Raw genomic sequence first — 26234 nt, 5'->3', positions numbered from 1 at the left:
TAAGTGGGAAATGGTACATAAGTGGGGAAGGTGAGTGCGTCAAGTCCCAGGTCTGTATTGGGGCCTCAATGTGAGCACCCTAGGAACAAAATAACAAGTTAAACAATGTCAGTTTTGCAGGCTAGATCCGCACCTTCTTCATGGGCTTTTGTGGTCCATGAATGCTGTGCGCACTGAACCCAGCAAAAGCCTCATGGGCAGGAAACCACATACCTACAACAAGGTTCATGGACTCATGTTGACTCATTTCCAGGTTGTGCAAATCTGAAATCAGGTTCACAGACCACACGAAAATTAACAACATATATCCAGCAGCTGATGAGAGTTTGTGAATACTATCAAAAGAGCTGTGGATGCTAAAAAAAAAAAAAAAAAAAAAAAAAAAAAAAAAAAAGAGCCTGCATTAAACCTCGCAGCACTTGGCTAAATAACATGAATATGAGGGATTTATCACCCAGGGAGGGCTGGACCGAGCTGCAAATTAGTCCCTGAAGACAGTCCCCATTTGCTGAAGCATGACCACTAGGTTTTGGACCCCTGTTGAGGATCAGCCCTAGGTGTACAGCCAAAAGCCATGCACAACCTGCGATGGTCATTTGCAGAGCCTTTGGCATGGGCACTAGTTCTGTGACCGCCTATGCATGGCCAAAGGCAAAGTATTGGTGCCTCTAGATGCTGTATCGGTTCTGTCATATGTCAGTTGAGATGTCATCAGTGATTGTTAGACCTGACATTCCTGGAGTGGTTTTCCCCCTGACCTTTTGGCTTCGGATGTCCTGTTTTGATGACTTTGTTTTTGTTGGCTTTAGAATTCTACACTCTGCCAGCGCTAACCGGTGCTATAGTGCTTCTGCTCTCCTTAAAACATGGTAGAATTGGCTTACACCCAATTTGTATATTAAATTTACTTGTGCGTCCCTAGTAAATGGCATTACCTTTGCCCATGGCCTGTAAATTAATTTCTACTTTTGGGCCTGCAGCACTGATGGTACTACCCACTGAAGTAGCACTTTAAACATGTCTCATGTCTGCCATTGTAACCTGTGTGCAGTTTTAAACTGCCATTTTGACCTGGCAAACTGAACCTTTTATCATACCCAAACCTTCCCTTTTCATACACGTTATCCCCGGGATTAGGCCATGGACAGCCCAAAGGGCAGGGTGCACTTTATTTGAAAGGCTGGATATGTATTTTTTAGTTTCACACTCCGTGATCGCAAAAATGCACACATTCATTACTGCAAGGCCTACTTCTCCCATAGGATAACATTGGGCTTACTTTATCACATCTCATAAGTGATAATTTCAAAATGGGGGCAGGTAATAAGGTCATGTTTAATGTCATTAGAATTGTAATAAAAAAATCCTCTCTCATGGTAAAGTTGGATTTTAACGTACAATTTTGAAAATACCACTTTTAGAAAGTTGGCATTTTCCTCCTTTAGCCATTTAGGGGGTCATTCTAACCCTGGCGGTAAAAACCGCCAGGGCGAATGACCGCGGTAGCACCGCCAACAGGCTGGCGGTGCACCGCTGGGCATTCTGACCGCGGCGGTTCAGCCGCGGGCAGAAACGGAAAGTCGGCGGTGTACCGCCGACTTTCCGCTGCCCTTGAGAATTCTCCATGGCGGCGGAGCGCGCTCCGCCGCCATTGGGATTCTGACACCCCCTACCGACATCCTGTTCCTGGCGGGTCTCCCGCCAGGAACAGGATGGCGGTAGGGGGTGCCGCGGGGCCCCTGGGGGCCCCTGCTGTGCCCATGCCAATGGCATGGGCACTGCAGGGGCCCCCGTAAGAGGGCCCCAAAAGGAATTTCATTGTCTGCCTAGCAGACACTGAAATTCGCGACGGGTGCTACTGCACCCGTCGCACTCCAGCAACTCCGCCGGCTCCATTCGGAGCCGGCTTCATCGTTGCTGGGTCTTTCCCGCTGTGCTGGCGGGCGGCCTTTTGGCGGTCGCCCGCCAGCACAGCGGGAAAGCCAGAATGGCGGTAACCGCATGGCGGGCGGCGACCGCCGCCCGCCGCGGTTAGAATCACCGCCTTAGTGCCTGCAGCCTGTCTTTGGGTTACATGATTGGGTGTAGCTGACAATGGAGCTTTGTGTATTCCTTCTAGATAGCCACACACAATAGAGACCTTAGGTGTGCCTGGATGGGAGGGCGAAGCACTTGAATAGGCTGTGTCCTGCCCCTGTAGTTAATCTGGAGACAGCACAGGGAAGGCAGGATGGCAGTGTACTTCAAAGCAAAACTTCTAGAAGCTGCTTCTACTTCAAATGAAGGCCTAGCTATAAATATAGAACCCCAGACGCCAACTATTTTGGACATGTGGATACTCTGCCAGGAAGGGCTGCTGTGTTGCTGAAAAGACTGCCACTCTGCTGGACTGCTGCTCTGAAGGACTGCTGTCCTGCTGTGCTGACCTGCTGCCCTCTTGCTGGGTGAGAAGAACTGGACCTGCCTCTGCTGAACCCAGGACCCCAGGGTGACTCCAAGGGCTAGCTGGCTGGCTTCCTGACTATAGTCTCAAGGACAGAAGGCTCCAACAACCTTGATTCCAGCACCTGGATTCTGCCATCTGTGAGTCCTACGCTGCCAAGTGGTGCCACTCCAGTCCTCAACCCTTGGAAGTGGGCTTAAAGGTGCTCTGTAGCCCATCTGTGGATCCAGCAGCAAAATTGATGCCTCTTCTCTGCTGTGCAGCGCAGCCTCAAGCCTAACTGTCTAATTGCCTCGGCTGCAATAATTCTCCATATCAACCTGCATCGGAAAATTTGGAACAGCCACTGAGTGATGCCTTCCTGATGCAGTTCCTTGCATCAAAAATTTCTCATCACTTATGCAGGTTCTTGCATCACAGACTCGCAGCTCTTCAGAACTGACACATCCCCTGCACTGAGCCACGCATCCTCAATGCTGAATTTCACATTGCAAGCCCTCATTGATAGGATCCTCAAAGACAATGCAGGACCTCACATCGCAGCTCCTCAGAACCGATGCATTGTCTCAGCTGCGTGACCTATGCTCAACTTGGGACTTTGCAATGCTGCGCAACCAGGATTTAAGGTACTTTAGTTCAGCGGGCCTAACTGAGTCCCTGTAGCCGGTGCACGCTCCATCGTGGTCACCTGAAGTTATGACTTCGTCCCGATCCAGCTCGACCAGACATCCACTGTTGGCGTTTTGTACTTTATAAATGCTATTTTCACTGAAATAATTAAAATTGCAGTATCCGGTTCTACCGATTGGATTTGACTTGTTATGATTTTGTTTTATTTATTAAAATGTTCTCTATATTTTTAAATAGGTGTGGAATGTTTTATTGTTGTGTGTTTCCACTTTGTTACTGTTTGAAGTGCTGCATAAATACTTTACACATTGCCTCTAAATTAAGCCTGACTGCATTGCGCCAAGATACCAGATGGTTGGGCACAGGTTAATTTCTCACTGTGATGTAATCAATAATGTCATGCAAAACTTCATGAGTGATGTCATATGTAAGCACACAAGCGTGTATGATGGGGCAAGTGTAATGGTAATTTTATTTAAGGGCAACTGGTGTATTTCAGTGGTTATAAGCTTTTTTGTAACTTACGACTGAAATTTGCTTTTTACGGTTCTGTAAAAACCATAGGTCTGTAAACTAACCATAACTTGTGCCCCTGTCATGCACTGCTTAAGGCATCCCATATTACATTACTCATGATGTTAAATGACATCATGGACGACATTACTGATGTCATCATCCACGATACTGCTGTTGACATCAGCTTATGTATCCAAGAGTTACAACCATCAAAGGATTTTGGGGAAGCACATTGTTCACAAAGATGTCTGGAAGGCACGAAGAATTCACATTTTGTTTTTAAGTGAACAAAAACGACTCAAAACCATCAAAAAACGTGCAGTAACTTTCTTCTGAGTCTGCTCAGGCAATGAGCTGTACAGCATGAACTGTGATAAATTCCACTCGCAGTTCAATTCACTTTCGAGGTACAAATGAGCAAGGCAGCGAGAAGAAAGCGAGGCACAGAGTATCAGACGTCGGTTTTTGTTCCTGTCTAACTTTTTCGGCGTTTCTAATATTGAGTTATCAGTTTCTGCCGCTTAAGCTGCAAATAACCTATTTGTTTTCAAGTAAGAATGCTTAAAAATAAAATGAAGTTTTCAATGCAAACAAAGCCTTACCAATATAAAACCCTTTTCCTTATTCCAGCGTATGATCCAACATTTTTCAACAGTTTTACATGTTTGTCAACAATACCACAAGCCTGTAAGAAATGCTATTGATGTCGCTTAAGGCACGCAAAATTATAAATATAATTACAATAATTTCAACTATTTATAGAAATTATGAATCCCTAGATTTTTCACAATTTTTGTTTGCGAATATATTTTAATTTCATTGTGCGTCAATCGATGCTGGCGCAGGTTTTACAAATGAGCATTTGCAATGCAATGGGTCTCGCGTTTGGTCGAATTAGAGCTATTAGCGTTGTAAATTCCTAACTGGACTTTTTTTGCCACATAAAGTGAAAATGAAAAGTAAAACAGTTGACATAAGCGAGCGCCACGGCCGCCGTGAGCGCAAAGGAGAGACACAAAAGGAAAAAGAAGTTTGATTGCAGTCAAACGTATCAGCAAACGTGCAATTATCCATATAACAGGGTCACTGGCCAAGGTGGTAACAAAACTGCCCCAAGGAGGGACAAATATAATGCATTTACCAATGATAAAGGATTTTTGAATGGCAAGCCCATGAACGAGTGATAGTGATGGGCGTGCGGTGGGCGTTTTTAAAAGCGCACAGATAGCTTGTGCACTCGACCTAAAAAGCCAACATTTCACTAGGGCAAATTAATGGCAATAAACCAACCAATTACAGGAGACAACATTAGTCTGTATGTAAGAAGATCAGTTTACCCTTCTTGCGCCCACAGGTCTTGCTGAACTTTTAGAGCAGAGCAGTGAAATAAAAGCATATGTAATCTGCATATCCAAGTCTCACGGAGAAAAAAATACAATAAACCAAGTCAAAACGCATAACCCGTTTTATGGTTTTGTTTTTTGTCTATCAATCCCATGCCCTCATAGTCAGTTTGGATAGGAAATTGTGATAAATAGTGCAACCCTGAGGACACTCACCATCACTTAGCAATCCATAAATTATTGGATTATTTAATGGTTTTCAGAGATATCCCTCAGAAAAACCTGTAGAAGCTGTCTTTGTAGTTAATTTCTTCGAACGTTGTGCTATAAAGTGTACCACAAGACCCTGTTTTTTCAAACTTGCCTCTGGAAGTTGCATCTCCTCGATGTGCACATTTCTGCTTGGAGCTGAGCTAGCTTTCCTTGTCTGCTCAGTGTAATTCAAGACAGGGATTTAGGCACCAGTAAATTTAAAGAACATACTTGCCACTAAGTCTATCAACAACATGGCAACTTTCTAAATAAAATTAGAACATTGGAATGCTGGGGGCGCCATTGAAAACAATGGAGTGCTGCGGCTCGGGAATTTAACGCGGGGAGCGGGCCTTTAATAGCCGGTAGAGCCCGCTACGGCGGGATCTAAGGCTATATAAGCATTGCGCCATAGAAAATATGCAAGTGACGGTTGACGAGTTGGTAGCGGAATAAAAAGACAATACATTCTGATGACGTATCTCAGACCACAATCCTCAGAACGTCAAGAAGGTCATATACTAATATATAATCACTTTTTGCCTTCCTGACCAAAGAGAACAGTCTGTAAACTGCAGCGTAGTTTACGTCTGAAGATAGCACTATAGAAAACATTAGCTGAACAGCTGCACATCACGTTGTTTCATTCTCTGAGAACTCACCTGTATCACAAGTGTAGCGCTGTGTTTCTTGCTATACATTTCAGGTTTGAACCCGACAGTAATAAGAGTTCCCGTAGTGCCGTGTGGAAGAAGCTCTCCTGCTTGAGGTGACACAGCAAATGCCTTGTCGCTGCCAGGCAAGAAGCATGCAGTGAATGGTTCTGGGTACCTGCCGAACAGCAATAGAAAACAAAGCATAAGAAAATAAAAATAATGAAGAGTCATTGAAGCATTGCTGTTTTATATTAATACTTTATGACTGTTCAAGGTGCGTGTAGTTGGGGAGGCAGCCATGAAACATAATTCAATATTTCTGCTAAAGTACTTAATTGGATCCCAACTGATAAGAAGAAACTTTAACAGTTTGGTCCAATCGATACATGTGCGCTTCCCAACGTAAGGAAAATTGTATTGTATGAAAAAACGGAAACATTGATACAGAACCTTAGGATACAATATTGCATGAAAGTGTATATCGTATGAGAGGGAGCTGTCATTAGGAGACAAAGGAATGCTTCAAGGACAGGTATGTGACTTGGAGTATAATGAGATGAAAATCCATTGGGAAGGGCAGAGCTATTCACTGAGGGAAATGGTGGCTCCTACTTAGTGCTCTACTACCCGGCTCACCACTGCAGCCCTACTCAGGGATGACAGAGGGCTTCCTCAGTGTCAGGGATTTCCCCACCACCATCTGGGGATCCCCCAGCCTACAAACTTCGAACACACCAGCCAATGAGGCCAGCACAATCTGGCTCACATCAGCAGCCCACACGGCCCAGGGACATGTGGCCGAGCCACCACAAGAGCCGCTAACAAAGATGCCAACGGCTCGCTGCATGAGGCCCTTGATAAGGCACATGCCTCCAGGTCTCCACTAACATCTACACTGACCAAATGGCCCCACTGGTGTAATAAAAGGCCCCACAGCCCCAGCCATGCAGGGGGGCCCTGAGCTCCAGGGGGACACCCTCCGCAAAAGTGAAAGATGGTAGGCTGGGTTGCGGGGTCCCCCTCCATGTATTTGGCAGGGGGCCTCCACAAGTTTCATTACACCACAGATTGGGCCCCGGAGCCGGATACAGAGCAGAGGATGGAATTGCCTGAGCTTGGTGGCAGTAATCACAATAGAAAAAGGACTGAGCACTGCACACTAGGTGATAAGACAGCTGCCGCCTTAAGACCACAGCTTGGAGAAACTTTCTATGCCCATAGTTAGCTCAGATTGCATTTCACAACCTTCTCCCCCGTGCTGGTGCGACCTTGTTGCATTCACTGTATTTTATCTTCAGTGGAAGCCTCTCCTCTTCACCATTAACAGACAGGTACCAAGGGACATAGACCCCATCTACACCCCGCCAACGCAGCTAGGAAATACAGCATAAATAAATGTGTAACCTGCCACTCACACTACCCTGTATCGGAGTGCCCATACCGGGAGATCGCCCTGCTCTCCTGCAACACATACCAGACCTGTATTCTTGGTGTTAATAGGACCCTACCTGCAGAGCCCATGGGAGGCCTGGTTGATGCCAATGTGTCTGCACTGGCTACAGTCCAGAGGCCCTGGCCATACTGCCAGTCACAGTAGAATGGCATCTTCCAGAACCTTTATGAAACCTAATGCACCACAGCTCTGCTTATTGGCCTAAGACTCATGCCCAGATATCCCTTTCTGTATACACATAGGGACTACAACTGTGTTGCCAGTGGTACACTTTCATGAGTACTGCTCCCTTTCTGTACTCATACTGGCACGTCTGCTGCTGCAAGGGGTGTCTGTTCTCCTGTTGCTGACCACACATAGCCTCCATCCATGTCTAAGTCTGCCCATCAGCTACTCTTTACCAAGTCAGTGATGGGGAAAACCTCAAAATCACAAGGTAAATGTTTCTTTTCCCTAAGGCTCTGACTGAAACACATGGATGTGGTCTATCACCTGCTGGATCCAACCGAATTTTAACCTCCAAGAATGGCTGCACCAAGGAATTTGACCGCAACAGTCATTTGGAACAATTTCTCGAAACACTATCAAAGGAAGCCATGGATACAGCCGATCCATTGGACCAGTGACCATCACCTAATAAGCTGATCACTTATTAGACAGGAGACTGTACAACAAGAGATGGACGTGCTGGAAGCAGTTGCTAGGATCTGGCTGCCAGTACTGGCATACAAGTGCAAAGGTTGGCTGCCCCCTCCGAGGAACAAGGTACGTTCCTCGCTGAAAAAAGACTGAACTGATGGCAACCTTACCCTTATATGCCCCTAGGGCAAGAGCAGCTGCTCCAAGCTTCAGAGCCACTTCCTCTTCCCTTTGTTGCTAAATGCAAGGTAGATTAATTACTGCACACCTTACAACACATTTGGGGTTATATTTGAAGTCTATCCTGCCCCTGCAACGGGGTACATCAGATATCCAAGGTCAGACAACATTGTCCCAGACCCACCTTTAGCACCCGATGCAGGTACTCTGGCACAACATGTTCAAGCCCCTACTACTATGCATGGACCTCTACTGCCTCCCACCTAAACAGGGCTACTTAACACCACACTCAATATCTTTCTACAGTGATTTTACACTCTCTTCACTACTTACTTTCACAAACTCTTACACCATGGCAAGAGAACAGGGCTATCCTTTAGCTTTCACCATCTCACTAGAGAAAAAAGATTCACACATTTTTTCTTTCCTATCTTCCCTTCCTGCCCTAGTCCTCAGTCACCATATATCGAAGCCTGCAACCTCTACCAGCTGAGGGGTGTCTGTAAGTACATTGCCCATACCTTATCGACTGCTTGATTTACAAATTAACAACCTTGAGTAAAGCCCCTACCCAAGATATTGCAACCTTGAGGGCTCATTCCCCCTTCTACTACAGCCCATTACCAGGCAGAGGTCAGCGGGACACCCCTCAGTATACTTGACATGACTTTCCCCAGCAACCTCAAAATACTCACGCTCAACATTAATGGTCTCACCCATTACTTAAAATGCAAAAAGGTCCTGTCCTACCTCGATAAACTCTGACCTGATATCACCCTTATTTAAAAGACACACCTATCCCAAGCAGAAAGTGAGAAGTTACGTTGAGACTGGTGAAGTAGGGAATACCATATTTGCAATAACTAGTGCGACAGGATTAAATCATCTTCATCCTGGCACACTGGAAATGTGGCATCATTATCCTTGCACGGAAGGGACCGGTGCCAAGGGTATATAAAACGTGGCCTGAATCAGCTGGTTATTACATACTTCTCAAGGCTAGTATACAAAACCTCACCTTAGTAGTTGGTTCCATTTATGCCTGTGTAAGCAACAAAGAACATCTCTTCAGAGCTCTAACCCAGAACTTCTATCTAAAGTCAGATGGCTTTACACCTTCCCCTCGACAGTGGTCTCCTGCAATGGTCATACATCATAACCCTTTGACACAGCCAGAAGAACAAGGCAGGGTGCCAACTCTCCCTGAAGCCATTCGTCTTAGTCCTGGAACCACTGGCCGTAGCCATTCATCAGCATCAAGAGATCAAGGGCATCCCACCCCAGCCGGAGAGCTAAAAGTGTTATTTTACACCAAAGATATCCTATAAACTCTGTCCCAACTGATGGAGTTTATGGCCCACCGTACTACCTAGATCTCCAGATTTTTCAACTTTTCTGGTCATCGCACCAATTGGTGTAAATGCAAAGCCATACCACTGACCCACTCCTCCACTAAAGCTGTCCTGGGACCTTTCACAATTCAGTGTAAATCACCTAACATGATTTACCAAGGCATTCTACAGAACCCGGTTCTCTCTAATGTCATGAAAGATAACTGACGAAGCTCTGACAGAACATGGAGAAAAGATGGCTCACAACCTCCCCTTATGAAGTATGGCACAAATCATTAAAATGAACATGGCCCCTAGAATAAAATATATCTTTGCCAAGGTCCCGCTCATGATTGTATAAACAATACTCCTAGACCTCTCTCGCATGTTAAAGTAAATTCTCTGGGGAGGTCGGAAACCCTGACTGAAAAGGGACAAGCTATACGCCAGTGTAGCCTGAAAGGCTCTTAGGTTACCACATCCAGATTTCACCTGGCTATCTTTCCAATTGCCCTTCCTGTGCTTTTCTCTCCATATCACTAAGGAACAGCCAAGGTGGGCCACCATCTAAAACACACTGCTAGGCAAAGGAAGTGGACTGAGTATGTTCTACTCACAAAATAAGCAACCACTCATAAAAACACACCAAGTTCTGTGGGCCTCTGTTTATGCACAGCAGAAGGCACATTGCATACTGACAACAGACGATAGGCTCCATGTGAAAGCACCACTTTGGGGTAATGGTAAAATAAAAATCAATAACCATGAACCCTACTGTAAATGATTTAGTGACAAAGGTGTAAGCTTGATAGACTACTTACTATCAGGGGGCAGGTTACTGTGCTTCACCGAAACACACAAAGCTCATCAGCCTACACTGAATTAATCCTAGAAAAATCTCCAATTGACTCACTGCCTATTCTCACCCCTAGGTCCTTACTTCGTCACTCGCTCACAATGCCCTATGCAGCATTACCTGAAAACATGAGGAACCTGTAAAGGAGTGGTCTTGGGACTGCACAATACACTCACTGATGTGAGGGTCTGGTCCCACCTGAATGAGTGGTGGACCTCCAGACTACAAGTAGACTACCAAGATGAAGATTGAGCTGAACTTCTACACAGCACACCACACATATCTCCTGGAGTCTCGACAAACTGGGGTACTACAAAATACTACACAGTTGCCACTGGTCCCCACACAGATTGAAACAAGAAAAGATCACAGGCGACTCCTGATGCTGGCATTGTTCTAGGGAAGACTGTGATATAGTCCACATACTATGGGAGTGCCAGAAACTCCATCCCTACTGGTCAGACATATGGGAGGAATTGAAACACCATTTAGAGATTGAAGGGGAATTGGGAGTCTCAACAGTGATGTTCCATTAATTTTCACTCTACCCAGAACTTTCTCCACAACACGAGCGGGGGTCTGCCACAGCCATATCTGCCACAAAGCTCTGCATTCTTTACAATTGGAAAACTTACATTTTCCCCATGGACGAAGTATAGCTGAGAGAAATGTTTCAAATGGCCTCCTAGAAAAAATCGTTTATACAGTAGAGGTCTGACTGTCCATTTTTGAGGTAATAAGGGGCACATTTCTAGCCCATGGATGAGCTGTAAATTAGCTGAAGGGACGAATCCAATTGCTTGCCAGATTATCTGGGGTTGACGAGATGTCAACATGGACTAAGAGCTCCCCTGCCCTCTGGATATCAAACTTCTTGATTTTACTTTCCGTTCTAAATCTCCATTTTAATTCTACGTTGAGGGGACACCATACTAGTGTAACACATTAGGGTGGAATTTCTTAGATGAGGGGCTTTATCTTCTTGGTTTGTAATTTTCTTGAAATATTTAGGATTCAGTTCAATAGGGGTGAAGAAGGAGGAACACGGGGACGATACCTGCACTGGCTAAGAATGGGCACGTTTTGTGAGCTGTGAACAATTGACAGTTATCTTTTGTAGTTGTGATACAGACTATAATGTAGTTAAAAACTGTCAGGCATGCTTATGCCTTGTACGGGACCGCTCCCTCCCACCCCTACATGAGAGGGGCTTTACTTGATGGTTTATGGGGAGACATAAAGGCTCCTTTGTCTCTCCGATGGCTGGATGTTTTACTGTTTCTGCACAATATGTAAATGGTATTGTTGAAAACTTGATAATGAACTTGTATTTAAAAAATAAGATTAACTAATGAAATTAAGAAAAGGATGTCTACAAGTCTGCTTCACTAAACTTTGGATTATCTCTTTCACTTGATTCAACACATTTCTTTTTGAAGGTATGTACGACGATGACAGTGGTGGTCCTTCAAGTTCTTCTAAACAATCATCTTAACGACATGAAAAAGGCTATAGTGCTTGCTCAAAAACTGACATAAGTGGCTGCAAAACCCTATGGAAATATATATTTTTTACAATATTGTGGCATGAAACAACATACAACCTTTAAAGGAGTTGGTCCTGGTTTTCCTTACAATTGTTTTTTGACCTAAGAGTAGCTCAAGTTTCCCATTCAAGTTTATTTGCTTGGTATGTGCCAATTAAGGTCATATAAACATTTAAAACAATAACATAAGTGAACACATTATTTGAAGGTCTCTGTTGTCATCTTTAAGTTATCTGTCTGATAATCTCACTTTGTAATTCTAGACATCGAAAGACACTCAACTTGTTTTTAAAACAGAAAAGCTACCCAGGCTTAATCAAAGGATTTATCTTCTTGTGATAAAAATCTACAATTTGCCTAACGAACAAGTGACATACCTTCAGTAATTCTCTTTCTGGCGGATACTGTTACTGAATCACAAATTCCTCGCTTTGTAAATACACCCAGGCACCAATTTGGTCTGGAAACTCAAAGCAGTGCTCCTGTTCACCAGTAGGTGGTGCCATACAGCTCGAAACCAATGGCGTTCTGCTACGGAAGTGATAAAGGGAGCTGTATTCAAATGCCACCCATGCACGCTGAAGTCAATTTGTTTCATGTGTGTCTGTGCCCTCAGACGTGGTGCCCAACAGCAGATTGAAGCACCCAGTAATCGGATTCCTAAATTTAGACCTTTTTTTAGATGGTAATGGATACCATTCCAGAACGAGGAGTTGGGAGAGAGCGGTGTAGAATTAGCAGTTAGAGTATACACCAGAAAGAGCATTAAGGCAAGTAACTTGGTCTTCTGATGGATACTTCTAACCGCACAGTCCTCATCTTGTGAATTAGATACAGAGCAGTACCTCACAAGGTGGCGGGTATGTGGAATGCCTCGGATCAAAAGGTCCTGCAACGGGCACAATGCCCTTCCTGTCAGACATGACTGTTAAAGCAATAATATTTTGTGTCTCTTCCACTTTCAAGGGTTGAGATGGTACAAAGGTGGTCAGAACATTGATGTTTTACCTGACATGAAAAGGCGTCACCACCTTTGGTAGGATTGCTGATGCTGCTTGAGTCCGTAACATCAGTTTGTCCAAAAAAGGTGGTATAAGGAAGCTGGACCAAGAGGGCCTTAAGCTCATTTACCCAGCGTGCCAATGTTATCGCAACCAGAAAGACAATTTTCAAGGTAAGGAGGCACAATAGACAACTGGGCAGTGGCTCGAGAGGGGAACAGACAAGGAAACTGAGGAATAAATTCAAGTACCACTGCAGTATCACAAAGGACTTTGGCAGAAACATGTTGCAATCATTATAGAAAATGTATCACAACAAGCGATTTGAGCAAAGATGGCTTGTCTGGTAAATGGAAAATGCCAAAGCGGCTAAAAAGAAACCCTAAACAATGCCCACACCACCATGACCTTACTAAGCCAAAGACAGAACAAGCCGCAGAACATTCAACAGATTAGGCTGCAAAAGATCTGTCTGAAAACTACTGCACCAACCCACATATTTATCCCAGCATCCAGCAGCATACACTGATTTTGTAGATGGACACATTGATGCCAGATCACATCAACAACTTTGGAAGGAGGGTGGAAAGAGATCAATTACCATTGCTCAATCTTTATGCATGGAAGTGTAGATTGCACAGGCCGTGGTGAAATAGCATGCCTTAAGGCTAAGGCAGAATATCATCCAGAAGTGGCAGGCTGATTGGAAGACAGATGCTCAAGACCCAAAGTTCTGGGGACCACATTGTCCTGGCCCAATCCAGAACCACTAGGATGTTTTGGGCCCAGACATTCCTGATGATCTTGAAAATTCTGGGCAAGAGAGGTAGCCGCAGGAAAGCGCTCATGAGTCCCATGTTCCACTGCATGCACAATGCATCTCCAAGGGAGAGCTTACTTGGGAATAACAGTGTGCAAAAGTGTTGATGCTGTACATTCTCAGTGGTGGCAAAGCAAACAAGCCAGGGTTCTCCCCATTAATGAAAAATGCACAACACCACCCTCTCGGTGTAACTGCTATTCCTGATCCACTAGGCATTGGTAGCTGAGCTTGCCTGCCTTGGCGTTTAAAGATGTTGCCAGGTGGTGTGCCACCAGGGAACTGACTTGAGTGCTGTGTCAGCGCCAGAGGAGCAGAGCCTCCTGGCATAGGGACCAGGCCCCACCCTGCTCTGCTTGTTGCAGTACCAAATGGTGGTGGTGGTGTGTGAGAGAACCAGAACCAACTTTCCCTTGATGGTCAGCAGGAAGGCCTTCATTGCCAAGCGAATTGCCCGCAGCTCCAACATTTTTATGTGGAGGCAGGACTCTGCAGGAAACCAGAGTCCTCTTTACTCTACCTCTCCCAGATGGCCTTCCCAACCCCGAAGTGATGTGTCCCATTCCGTTGTCAATTCTCTGTAAGGTAGGAAGTTGAGACTGATGCTGGTCCAACTGTGGTTGAAGAGCTACCACTGCAGATCTTTTGCAGTCTCCTCTGATCGTTGGATGGAATCCAACAGGTTCACCTAATGCTGGGAACACAGACTTCAGATTCCACTGCAAAACCATCATATTCCATCAGGCATCGTCAGCAAGAAGGATGTAGGAGGCAAGCAGGACAAGAAGGGTCAGTGCCATCTTTACTGAAACCCAGGGCAGAGGTTGAAACATCAGGAAACTTCAGAAACTTTCAGGCCTGAAATTAAACCGTATTCATGATAGCTGCAATGAAAGGAGCCCCTGCGAAGTCAGGTGTGACTTTGGCAGGTTGATTGAGAACCCCAGTGATGTCAAAAGTTTGCTGTCATATGGTGGTGATCCACGACTAACTGTGGGGAGCCCATCTTCAACAGCAATTCATTGAGATAAGGGAAGACTGGTACCCTCAACCTCCATAGATTGACAGTGACCGCTGTCATCACCTTTGTGAAGACCTCTGATGAAATGGTGAGCCAGAAAGGGAGCACTGCAAACTTAAAATACTCATGGCTCAACTTGAACTGCAGGTAGTGCCTGTAGGCCTGCAGAATGGGGAAGGGAACTTAGGCGGTCTGCAGGTCCAATACCACAATCCAGTTTTCAAGATCCAGGGCTGAAAGAACCTGGGAAAGACTTAGAATCTTGAATGTGTCCTTGCACAGGAAGGTGTTGAGAGGGCGAAGACCTTCCTCTTTTAGCACGAGAAAGTAGCAGGAATAACATCCAGTCCCTACTTCTAAGGCACACACCATCTCTATGACTCCTTTGGCCAAAAGAGCCTAGAAATCCAGATGCAAAATGGAGAGATGGTCTTCTGGGTGCTGCTCTGATGTAGTGGGTCAAAAAGTAATGGCAGGGTATAACTTTGTTGAACAATTTGGAGGACCCATTTGTCAGATGTAATGCTCTGTCATCCTGGAGGGAAGTGACTGACCCTGCCTCCTCGTGAAAGGTTGTGTACCACTAGGGGTGCACTAAAGAGGTTTTCAGGTTATGGACGGAGGGTCCAGGGCTTGGGACATACTCTGTCCCTGATGGCCTGGCAGTTGTCTGCTGGGCCCATGGCCCTGACCTTGAAAAGGATGGGAGATCTTTTGTACGGGTGGATGGGCCTGACATTATTGATACACCAAGTCTCCGGCATACCCCAGAAAAGGGAAAAAATGTTGAGAGGGATAGCCAGACTGGTGGTGTCCAAAGGCCCAATGAGAGTGCCATAGCTTGGCTCTCCTTAAAATGCTCCAGGGCCATGTTTGCCTGTTCAGTAAACAGACAGGCACAATTGAAAGATCTTGTCAATTAAGGATACCTGGACATCCCATAGGAAGCCTGTGGATCTCATCCATTCATGACACCTCAGGATCATGCTTATCCCAATAGCATTCCTAGGCAGTCCATAGTGTCTAGCGCCAAGCAAATGATTAACTTGGCTGCATCCCTGCCATCCTGAATGGTTTGGGCTAAGGAAACCTGCAAGTCTTCCAGGACTGATGGTAAGATCTCGCTAACCATGTCCCTATGTGCCTGGGTATAGCGTTCAGGATGTCAGCTGGTGTTGACCAATCTAAATGCAAGGCTGGCCAAGGAGAACAATCTCTTGCCAAATGTTTCCATTAGTTATACTCTCTGACAGGAGTCATCGCCTGAAAGGTGTTCAGGTTAACTCTGCTGGTGACACCTGCACAACCAAACTCTAAGGATTTGGATCCTGAGTTTAAAGGTCAAGGGTGCCTGTAGTTAGTCTATGGTGACAGGCAACCTGTCGATTAACCAGAAGGCCAAAACACCCAAGTGCGCAGCAGACTATCCATGAGGGCCTCATTAAAGGGTAGAAAGGTTTCGGTCGATGCCTGGCCAGTTTGAAGGACATCCTTGAGGACATTTGTTTTTAGCGCCATGATAGGGAGGTAACAGTCTTCCAAATCATGATGGAAATAGATGTACTTTAATATCTAGCTGGGGAGGGATAGAGGGTTGGCTGTACCACATTGGGATTTGGGTGCGGCCTCAGTCAAGATGAATTTGGAGTCTGACACCAATAGGGGTTGCAGCTCTTATTCTAATGCTGGTGGTGTCCGCATTTGTGGGACTGGTCCATTCTTCGGTGCCACACCTTAAGTCAGCATTGATGCTGATGGATGACCCAAGGTGGCCTCTGGGGCATAGTTGGCACTGAGGGCAGACCCACTAGGAGTAACCGAACTGGAGGCCACTTTGGGTCCTTGGGGCCCAAAGGCATGCCAGAAGGAGCCAGAAGTGTGTCAATGATTCTCAGCATGGTCACTCAAAAGGCTTTGATGTGCTCTGACTCACTGACAGATCCAGGAATTCCGGGTGCTTCAAGCCCAAAGATGGAAATGGCTTCTCAGTGAAATGGAAGCAAGATCTGGAGCTATGGTGATACCCTTGTATTTTTTACAGAGAACAAGAGTGGTCAGAAGGGGCTGAGTCCCACTTGGACTTTGTACGTTTCTTATTGGACTTACCACAAGACTTTCACCATGAAGGTGATTTGCCACAGAAACAACTTTGGGAGCGGGCACACACTTTCAACTTTGGCTAGAGGTGGACTTCGGGGGGCTTTCACAAATGGTCTTCAAATTCATCTGGGTGCAGTTGTTGCCGGCCTTAGAGACATGTGCCGAACCCAGTCACCAGGGACAGACCTCCTGAGGATCTCTCATGGTCATCTGTTTGCAACAGTCCCTACAAAGATTAAATCATGTTGTCTTAGGGGGGAGGGGTGGGCAGTACGTTCCTTCTCACACTGGAAAATGGTGAAGGAAAGATTCACTTCAAAAAGTTAACAAAAAAGAGGATTGCAGCTATGAATCCACATGTGAAAGCGTTTAAAGGAAGGAACTGACATCAGCACACTTGGGGCACACTTAAATGCAGCTTCATTTATCATTTCCAGAGCGGTACCATGTTGGTGCAGGCTGCATGGTACCACCTCCTAGTTCATGTGAGTCCTCAGAAAAGAAAGATAGAATAAACAGTTCATTATTTACATGAAACTAAGACATTTTCAGGTGGATTTCTGGGTTCAATACAAAAGACTAACCCATATTGGTAAAAACAATGTCAGGACAGTGACTATGTAAACCCATTCATTAACTGAAACAACTGCCAAAGTAGCAAGGTGTCAATGGTTAACTTGAAATATTTCAGAAATGAGATGTAGTGAACGCTTTGTGGAACTCCATGAGCTAAGCCTCCAGTTGGATCTGTCTGATCATGTAACACATATTTACACCTTTATAAAAACGTTGCACAACATGTAATGAACATAAATAAAGGGCAAACACCCTATGTTCTTAAAATTATTAACTTTTCAAAGCAACCTGGAAGAACAGAATCCCAACTCCAAGTTAAATGTAAACCAGCTAGGCAGAGGTATTCTGAGTTCAATATTTGTATTCACACAATGCAGAGAACACTTTCTAATTAGAGTAGCTCTGGCTAGTAAATTATTTTCTTAAATCTTCAGAAGAGTTTGGCAAGAGGTGACGGACCATTGCCATGGCCTATATGGTATGTGGACATGGTACTTTCCTAAGACTTAATTGTGTGAGAAAATAGATGTGGACAGAGTTCAACTACAGGCCATGTCTTGTTCACCAAACTGTTCTGACATTAGCGTGAAGATGTTTAGCTGCATGGCTTTACATGTTACTTAGAAATCCTTTAGGTTAAGGACTGGCCCCATTGCATTACAGTTAGACAGCGCATGGTGTTTCCAGCTGGAGCTGTTGGAAGCTATGCAACTGCTGGCTAGCAAGAATATGTTTTCAGTGTTGGATGTTTGTGGGACAATTTCCTGTTTTAAACTCAACTCTGCCAAAACTAAAATCCTTCAGCTCTACCCCAAAGACACTACAGCGCCGATTCATAATTGGCTGGAAATTGTTTTACATTTAAGAATATTACATGCATGCATCCTCTATGATAAACCATTAACCATCATCTAATAGTTGCCTGTTGGGCCCATCTAGCACTGCTTCAACATACTTCTGAAGCCTCACCAAAAAAGCACTTATCTTATTTCATCTAAACTAAAAGTTATATAACCTCTTCTTGACTTAGATATTTGGTCAAACCTCCTTCACTGCATTGTGAGTAACACATTCCTAGCTGGACGTTCTCATACATCACTACCAACTCCAGCCATACTTCACACATTCCCTTAACTGGTCAATAGAGCAAATAAATATGATCAGGTTACACCCATCCTGAGAGAGACCCATTAGGTAGCCCTGGAAGCCACGATCAATTTAAAAATCTCATTCATTACATAGAAAGTCATCTACCCTAAACTACCCTCCTATCTGAATAGGATCTTCACATCACAGTGGGACATTGACAGAAGAGAATCACGTCTTTTTTGCTTATTTAAATCCAAGAAAGAAAATTGAAAGGACTGAATTAAGCCCCAACTTCCCTACCACTAAAAACCTGTAATCCCCCCTTGTGAAGACACTTATCGAGCACCTAATCTGGTGTCCTTTGACAAAGACACCGAAGACACATTTATGAGATCTTTAGGCAACTGACTTTCTTCCCCCTCAGTCTTTCTCCTGTCTTACAAAGACTGAGTTATATCCTGTGGTTACATCATTGTTTGCATGCATGGTGAGGTTTGTGCCGCATGATAGAGAATAATAATGTCCTAATGCATTCCGATGTGTTCCTACGTGGAATATCTATATGACTTGTGGTGTTGACTGCAATGTAACAGTCAACTGCAGAGCATATCTATGAAGAGGGAAGAATCCATACATCACATTACATCACTCAAATGTGCTAGCTCTTATTCCATTACAACAAGCATTTATTAAAATAATTTGGCACATTTCCTGCCCATTTACAATGATCAATAATAATTATGCCGTTGGATGCTGATTTTTAATGAACCACCATAGCCGTAGCAACACTGAAAGGGGATCGTGGCCTCCCCACAGATCGTGTGCTGTGGTGGCCAAGGTGTGCCCAGTGCCCCAAGTGCAGTCACAGGCTGCATCGAAGTGTGCGTGGTAGCCCCGTAGTTCCTGGGTAGAGATGAGGAGGGAAGTAACAAGTTATCAGCTATGAGAAGGAGAGTAGACAACGGATGGATAAGTCTGAAAAATTCTGTGCGCAGTTGTCATCTGGATCCTCTGAAATAGTTATGTAAATATCTATCTACAGAGGAGGGTATCAGCCAGAAGTTAATGAGACAGCGTAGATTGATTGTGCCTCAACCAAGTTCACATACAAGCAAATCTTTCAGTCCAGTCCAAACTGATGAAGAGCAAAAGGGTTATACAAGAGACAAAAAATGGCTTATAATTAATTGGGCATAGCATTGCCTACAGGTTCAAAACCGAGAAAGCCATAGTCTACACACCCAGATTTAAGCTGCAAAAGAGGCTAAGACTTACTGCGGCAGATTGAAGGTGTGTGACAGGGCAGCTAGCAGTTACTCACAGAGCTTCATAGTTTTGGATGGACAGCCACTACCAGAAAATCCAATGAAGTCGCAGAGGAAAAAGGAGAAGAGCTCTCCAATCTGACGGGGATAGGATGATGTCACTACTTGCTTGTAATATCTTATTAGAAGCTTATTAAAGGGATGGTCTGGCATCAGAAACACCCAATAATGTATAATAATAATAAGATAACGTAAATGGTGCCTTCCTTATGATGAGAATGATTTCTCACAATACAAACATCACTCAAAACAATATTAGAGGGAGATTTTCCAGGCTAATTTGCAATATGTTTGAGCAGTGATAAATGTTTCATGCAGCCCTAGTAGGGATCTTTTTTGATCTATTCATGCTCTGATTTCACCTCAGTTCTTTCCATCACTAGTCACATTAGATCAACATTTTGGGATCATTTGGCTAATCACTGTCTCTAAAACACATAAAATCTACGAAGAAATTAAACATTCTCTGCCCCCTCGACCTAAGCACATGGCCTCTATAAGAGATCACATTATCTGTCCCATGTGGTTCTCCAGTAACATTCTGAAACCTAAGGAGATTGAATTATCATTGAAGAAAGCTCAATTGGGTTCGCTAGATGATCAATGCCCAAGTTCGATTTTCACAATCATGTTGTCCTGATATCTTGCTAATGATGAGGGAGATGATTAATTTATCTCTCTTAGGGCGCTCTGTTCTAGGGACATGAAAGAGATGTGAAAAGTCCCCTAATCAAGAAGGCTCATTTGGATAGCAGTATTGTATCACGCTATTGTCTGTTTACACTTTTACAGCTACAGGTTATAATTACTGAGGAGGTAGAGGCCGGAAAACTAACTACCCATCTGAAAGATAATGATTAGCTAAGCCAATTAGGTTTAGAGCCAGGTGGGGTGCGGAAACAGCCAGTACCCTCATATTTGAGGAGATTCGGTCTATCACAGACAAAGGAGATTCGGCAGCTTTGCTAGTACTTGATTTATTGGCAGCTTTTGATACAGTTGACCATGACATTGTGCTAACTCAGCTAGAAAATGTTGGCATAAAAGGGCAGATGTTGGCATAGTCTGCTTCCATTTAGAGAGACCGTACACAAGAGGTGGTCATAATTCATTTCTGCTCACAGTTGCAACACATTTCCTGTGGAGTACCTAAAGGCTCAATTTTTTTTTAAATATCTCCATCCCTTGGCGGCTCTTCCCAAACGTCACAATTGCTTTATTCAGATTTTCCTTGATTGGATCACTGTTCTCCTGGGACAGTTATGCATCTACCAAACTGCCTTTTAGCGGTTCAGTTCTGGCTCTCACATTTCTTGCAGCTGAATACTAGTAAGACGGAACTGCTAGGTGTGTGTAAGTACCCTGCGAGATGGGTAACGGTGCTCTGGTCCATTGGCTGGACATTGCACATCACCTTCTATGTCCCTGAAATCTGTGAGAGTCCTTTCGGTCATCAACTGCCCATGGCACCGCAGGTAAATTGTATTGTTTCTTCCTATTTTGTTTAACAACTGAAGTTCTTGTAAAAGGTCATAACGTTTCTACCATTTAATCTACATGCGTAAACTGTTGCCGCCTGCATTTTATCTGTCCTATTATAAACGTTTATATCTGGGTCAATGAGTTCAAGGTTTGAGAAAAAGTAGGGGATGCGGAAACTGCTAAGCAAGTCCTTTGTTTCTGGCTGAAAAGAAATGATTTTGTAAAGTGCACATAGGACTGCCGAAAGTGCCACAGGCTTTGTTCTTATTTGCCTTTCTCTGAGCCAAAAAATGAATCGACTTAGGTAATTAAACGATCGCAGTGAATAAGAACAGCAGTATATCTTCTGCTAACTATAATAACTGTGCAATGGCCACATAATTGAAATAGCAGTACTGCCTCACAAAAATGATGCACTGTAAAAACAATGTTCTAAACTAAGGAAAAGTAATGTCTTTCAGCATGACAATGTAGTGTATTTGCAGTGGCATTAAACTTTGTTTCAGAAAAGAACTCTATTTAAAATGATTTTTTTTTTTAAATCAAGCAGTTAATATTATATTAAATTACTCTGCAAAATGGAAGAAACGGGCAAGCAGGGTATGTGAGGAGATTATCAGACTATATGCAGCAATGATTCAGACATGGACAAAGAACTTAAAGCGGCCAAGCAGGAATGGTTGGCCTGGCATTCTGCCACAATCCCCCAGTAGCCTTCAGGTTAGAACATTTCTTTGAGAAATGGATTGGTTCCAGGACCCATTTCAGGACCCACACATGAGAACCCAAAATGAAACCTTTCTAGCCACAGGCTCATGGAGTGTGGGGCTGTTTGGACATATTGCCAGAACTGACTTTTTTAGTTTCCAGTCGTACCCTGCGGCAGTGCTTCATCTGTAGTTGTATGTTCTCTGGATGTGTATGATACATCTTGCCTTTTGCTTTAGGAAGTATGATGCCCCGATTCCAACTATATTTTACAACGTTGCTATTTAATCAATGAACATTCTGCTTCCCACAGGTTTGAGTTACCTTCCCTCTTCAGCAATATCGGGTCACTTCTGCCTTTGTCAAAGTGCTGAAGGGATGAAACGTGAGTGAATTCAAACAATTGACTAGTGTTGAGGAAAAACATTACAAGGCTATAAAGAATAGTTAACACATTTACCATAACCTATAATTGTTTCAAAGAACAGATGTTAAAAATCGAAGCAAACCAATCCACCAAATACTCTAGAAACGAAAATCACCATAGAACAAAAGGTAAAATAAATATATTAAAATAAACATTGAAAATATATCGTTGATATTTTTTGAGAGATGCAGTGCCTTGAGGGTGTATTGTAGATATACTAAAAATACATGTACAGCTTCAACAAGGGTACTGAGATAAACGTCTGCGCTGTGGTAAAAACCGTAAAACATTTTGGCATCTCATCTGGTGTAGTCTAACTGTAGGAAATCTGCCTTTTCTGTATGGTCACCCCAGATTTTCTTTCTTAACTTTTGCTTGAACATTTATTTTTGCTGGCTTTAGAACTCTGGCACTTAACTCCTCCTAACCAGTCATAAAATGTCTGTGTTCCCTATTTAGACATGGTCAAAGTGGCATATTCCTGGTTGTTATTTAACTTGCCTCGAAGTTCTTGTTATTTAATACAAAATGTATCTTAGTGTCTGGAAGTAAAATGTGACTATTGGATTGCAGGGCCCATTGTGCTTTCAATAATACTGACAGTGCAAACATGGCTCCGGGCCTACCACTGTAGCCTGACTGTAACAGTGCCAACCATGCTATGACCTGTCAAAATAAACCCTTTTAACATGTAAAAATCTTTCTTTTAAACCTCATTAAGTCACCCCTCTGTAAGCCTTGTACACCACAAGAACATGTTGAAAGTTAATGTTAGCATGTCCCTACAGTGACAAGGCGCTAAAAGTTATTTTCACAGTGGCATGCCAAGCTGTCCTATGTAGAAATTCAGAGTACAGATTAAAATAATAATACTGTATCACGGAAATGTACCAGCTAGACAAATAATAATTAAATAATTATAATTAGAAATATTTACACCACTATTTTTAGTAGTCACTAAAATCCAATTCAATGGTGGAGCCTGATGTTTAATAAATATTAAGAAAAAGTAACTTTTAGAAAATTACCCTTTACCTGCACAACTATCCATGGGCTAATTATTATAGGTCTCTGCCAGTTCTCAGCCTGTGCTCAGCCTTGAATAGGTGTAAAAAAAAGGTTTGAAATACCTCCCAGGAGCAAACAATAGTCTGACCTGAATGGGCAGAGATGACACCTGGGCACTCCACACAGTATGCTTGTTGGGGGCTATGGGCATCCTTTTTTACTCTACCGTGTCCAAATCCTGATTGACATGTAACAGCGGGGTACACTTGTAAGACAGTAAAAGGGAGAAAACAGGATGCCAAAACTTTTCTTGGGTATCCACTGTCTGGTTGCTGGAGGATCCTGATTTTGTCCTACTAAACCTCCTTGTCCAAGTTTGTTGTGGGTACACAGTGCATGACTCAAACTGGATTTTGGTGTTAGACATGGATTGCCATAGTACGCTCACCACACACATCCCCAATCCTCGGAGCCCAAGTTTAGTGTGGCTGAAGACTTCTGTCATCTTAAAAATGTCCCTACCCATGGCCTTTTCGACCAGTTTTCAGAACTGTTGCAAAAGTGGGTAAAATTACTCCAGGGAACTTCTACCACATTGTTTAGCACATGCCCAGGAGTCATTTCCACCCACTTGTTAGTTCCAGGCATAAATGTGGCAACTCCAGGCACCAATTTCAGAACACTTTCTGACCAGCAGAAGATCAGAAGATGATTGTACTGGCGGTCTATGACCTGGTAAAACCCCAGAAGGACCTGCTCCCTCTTGTGCCCAGGACAATGAATTGGACTCCAAGGGTCAGTTGGCTCATATCCTCTTTGGCTACAGGGAGAAAACAAGCTTCAAGAGGCCTTCTCCTGAAAGTACCCAGCTGATCAGTGGCAACTGGACCTCGACTGGAACCTGTTGTTGGCCTCTGCATGACACCATATACGTTTCTATTTGTCTCACCTGAGGTCCTGGGGGGAGTTTCAGAAGTGTTCTCCTAAGTCAGAAGGTAAAATAGCTCAACAGAAAGAACATGGTTGGAGTATCTGACCTGTGTCCTATTGCAGTCATCCTGAAATTGTGCTTAGACCCTAGTCTACTGCAACCATAGACTGTTTTTGGTGCTTTGTGCTTCTTGGTGTTATTTCTACTTGAAACTTAAAAAAAATAAACATATTTCCAGTTTCTCTTATTGGATATTTGTAATTTTGTTTATTATTTTTCACTATTTTATTTTTGTTGTTTTGCATTTTGACGTCATTACTGTTTTTATACAGCATAAATATTTTACACATTGCACTAAGTTAAGTCTATCTGCTCTACGCCATAAATCACGGAGGTTGAGCTCAAGTTGTCTTAATGACTTGCAGAGTCCATTCTGACAAGGGTTGTGATTATTCTTTAAAGTAGGAAATTTCCCACCCCAAATAAAAAATCGAATTCTTACACTAAAAATATATGGGCTTGTGCCACTACTGATGACACAGCCAATGCCATTAAAGAATGCAAAGATCATTGGAACACTCAATCAAAATTATGAGCTTTAGTTGAAAAATGATAGACGCCAATGAATAGCTTTTTAGCAATGACTTTGGTTCTATCTAAAACATGCAGAGAATTACATTGGATGTGGGTTTGTGACCTATCCTTTGACCAATGGAAGAACAGTCTAATAAGTTTGAACTGGGCAGGTTGCGTTGAGGTGAGTGAAGGCATTAAGAACAAAGCAAGTACGCAACTCAGTCATAAATAGTAAACAAATAAATTTGAGCAGCAACTAATTCCGGACAGCCACAACTACCACAACGCTCTCAACAGTGGACACCTTGATATTTGACAGTGATATTGATATTGGCAAGGTTTGTGTTCTGTGGTATTGACATTGAATACTGGAATTACTTTAATTTGGGCTTCATCTGGTATCTGCGGCAGGACTTGTGCGTCCGTATCCCACAGGGAGTGGGTATAACGGCACAAAAGGCATGCGGTGTTCACAGACCGCAGCATTAGACTGGAGGAAGAAAACAACTCGACAAAATGGTCGTATTTGGCCAAAAAATATCCGAGAGTAGCTCTTCTCTGGACCAGCGCTTGGCTCGGAAAGAAAAGAACTGACGTCACTGCGCGAGGGTGGCATCTATGTACTACTCCCGACATCATCACAGCGACCACGTCGCCTGCGGAGTCGACAGACACCACCTACCGACGCGCAAGGGTATTGCTTGAAGAAAAATCTCCGGATCCAGTCTGACCCCTGGGGGAAAATTCTACGGTAAGGAATCTGCAACTAGAAGTCTCTATCAGGTTACTGGAATTACTTTAATTTGTCTGCCTACTGTGCCCAGCCTCCACATACCAATGACATCAATGGGTTTTGCCCTCGTACCAAAGCATGAGCACCACTTGCATGTTTTCTATAGTCACTTGTAAGGTTTTACCCCAACATCTAAGTGCAGAACTCCACTTCCATCTTTTACAACCCACATCAAACATTTTACCCCAAAACATAACAAAAGGGTACATCATCTTGCTTTGTACACCTTCACCAAGGATTTTACCTTAGCATTCAAACTCAGAGTGCCACGACCTGCTTTTTACATCGGCACCTGAGGACAATGAATTAAGAGATGTGCTTCTGACTTAGGTTTACAGGCATTTAGGGAAAGCAACTCTTCACTTATTTTATCAGGGATGCGACTGTTATGGTGTATTTGAAAAGAGCTATGCGATGTACCACCTGCCACTGTCCCTAAAGTGGGTCATCCTTGGAGCCAGAAGCGAGAGACCCATGGGGCTCACCTTCCCGGCTACATGAAAAAACATTAAGAGTAGTGGTATTTCACCAT

At 43.8% G+C, this 26234-nt stretch overlaps 1 protein-coding gene across 1 annotated transcript in view; it reads right to left on the bottom strand.

Annotated features, from left to right (window-relative positions):
• CFAP47 (cilia and flagella associated protein 47) overlaps positions 1–26234 on the bottom strand; it is a 2216809-nt gene that overhangs the window by 150777 nt on the left and 2039798 nt on the right. Inside the window, exon 63 of the mRNA XM_069204610.1 lies at positions 5847–6015. Within this exon, the coding sequence (XP_069060711.1) occupies positions 5847–6015 (169 nt within the window). The remainder of the gene's footprint in view (positions 1–5846; positions 6016–26234) is intronic.

Source organism: Pleurodeles waltl, chromosome 8 (assembly GCF_031143425.1).
Source record: "Pleurodeles waltl isolate 20211129_DDA chromosome 8, aPleWal1.hap1.20221129, whole genome shotgun sequence".
Taxonomy (NCBI): Eukaryota; Metazoa; Chordata; class Amphibia; order Caudata; family Salamandridae; genus Pleurodeles; species Pleurodeles waltl.
Note: the sequence above shows the minus strand (reverse complement) of the source record. Positions and strands in the feature narration are given on the sequence as shown.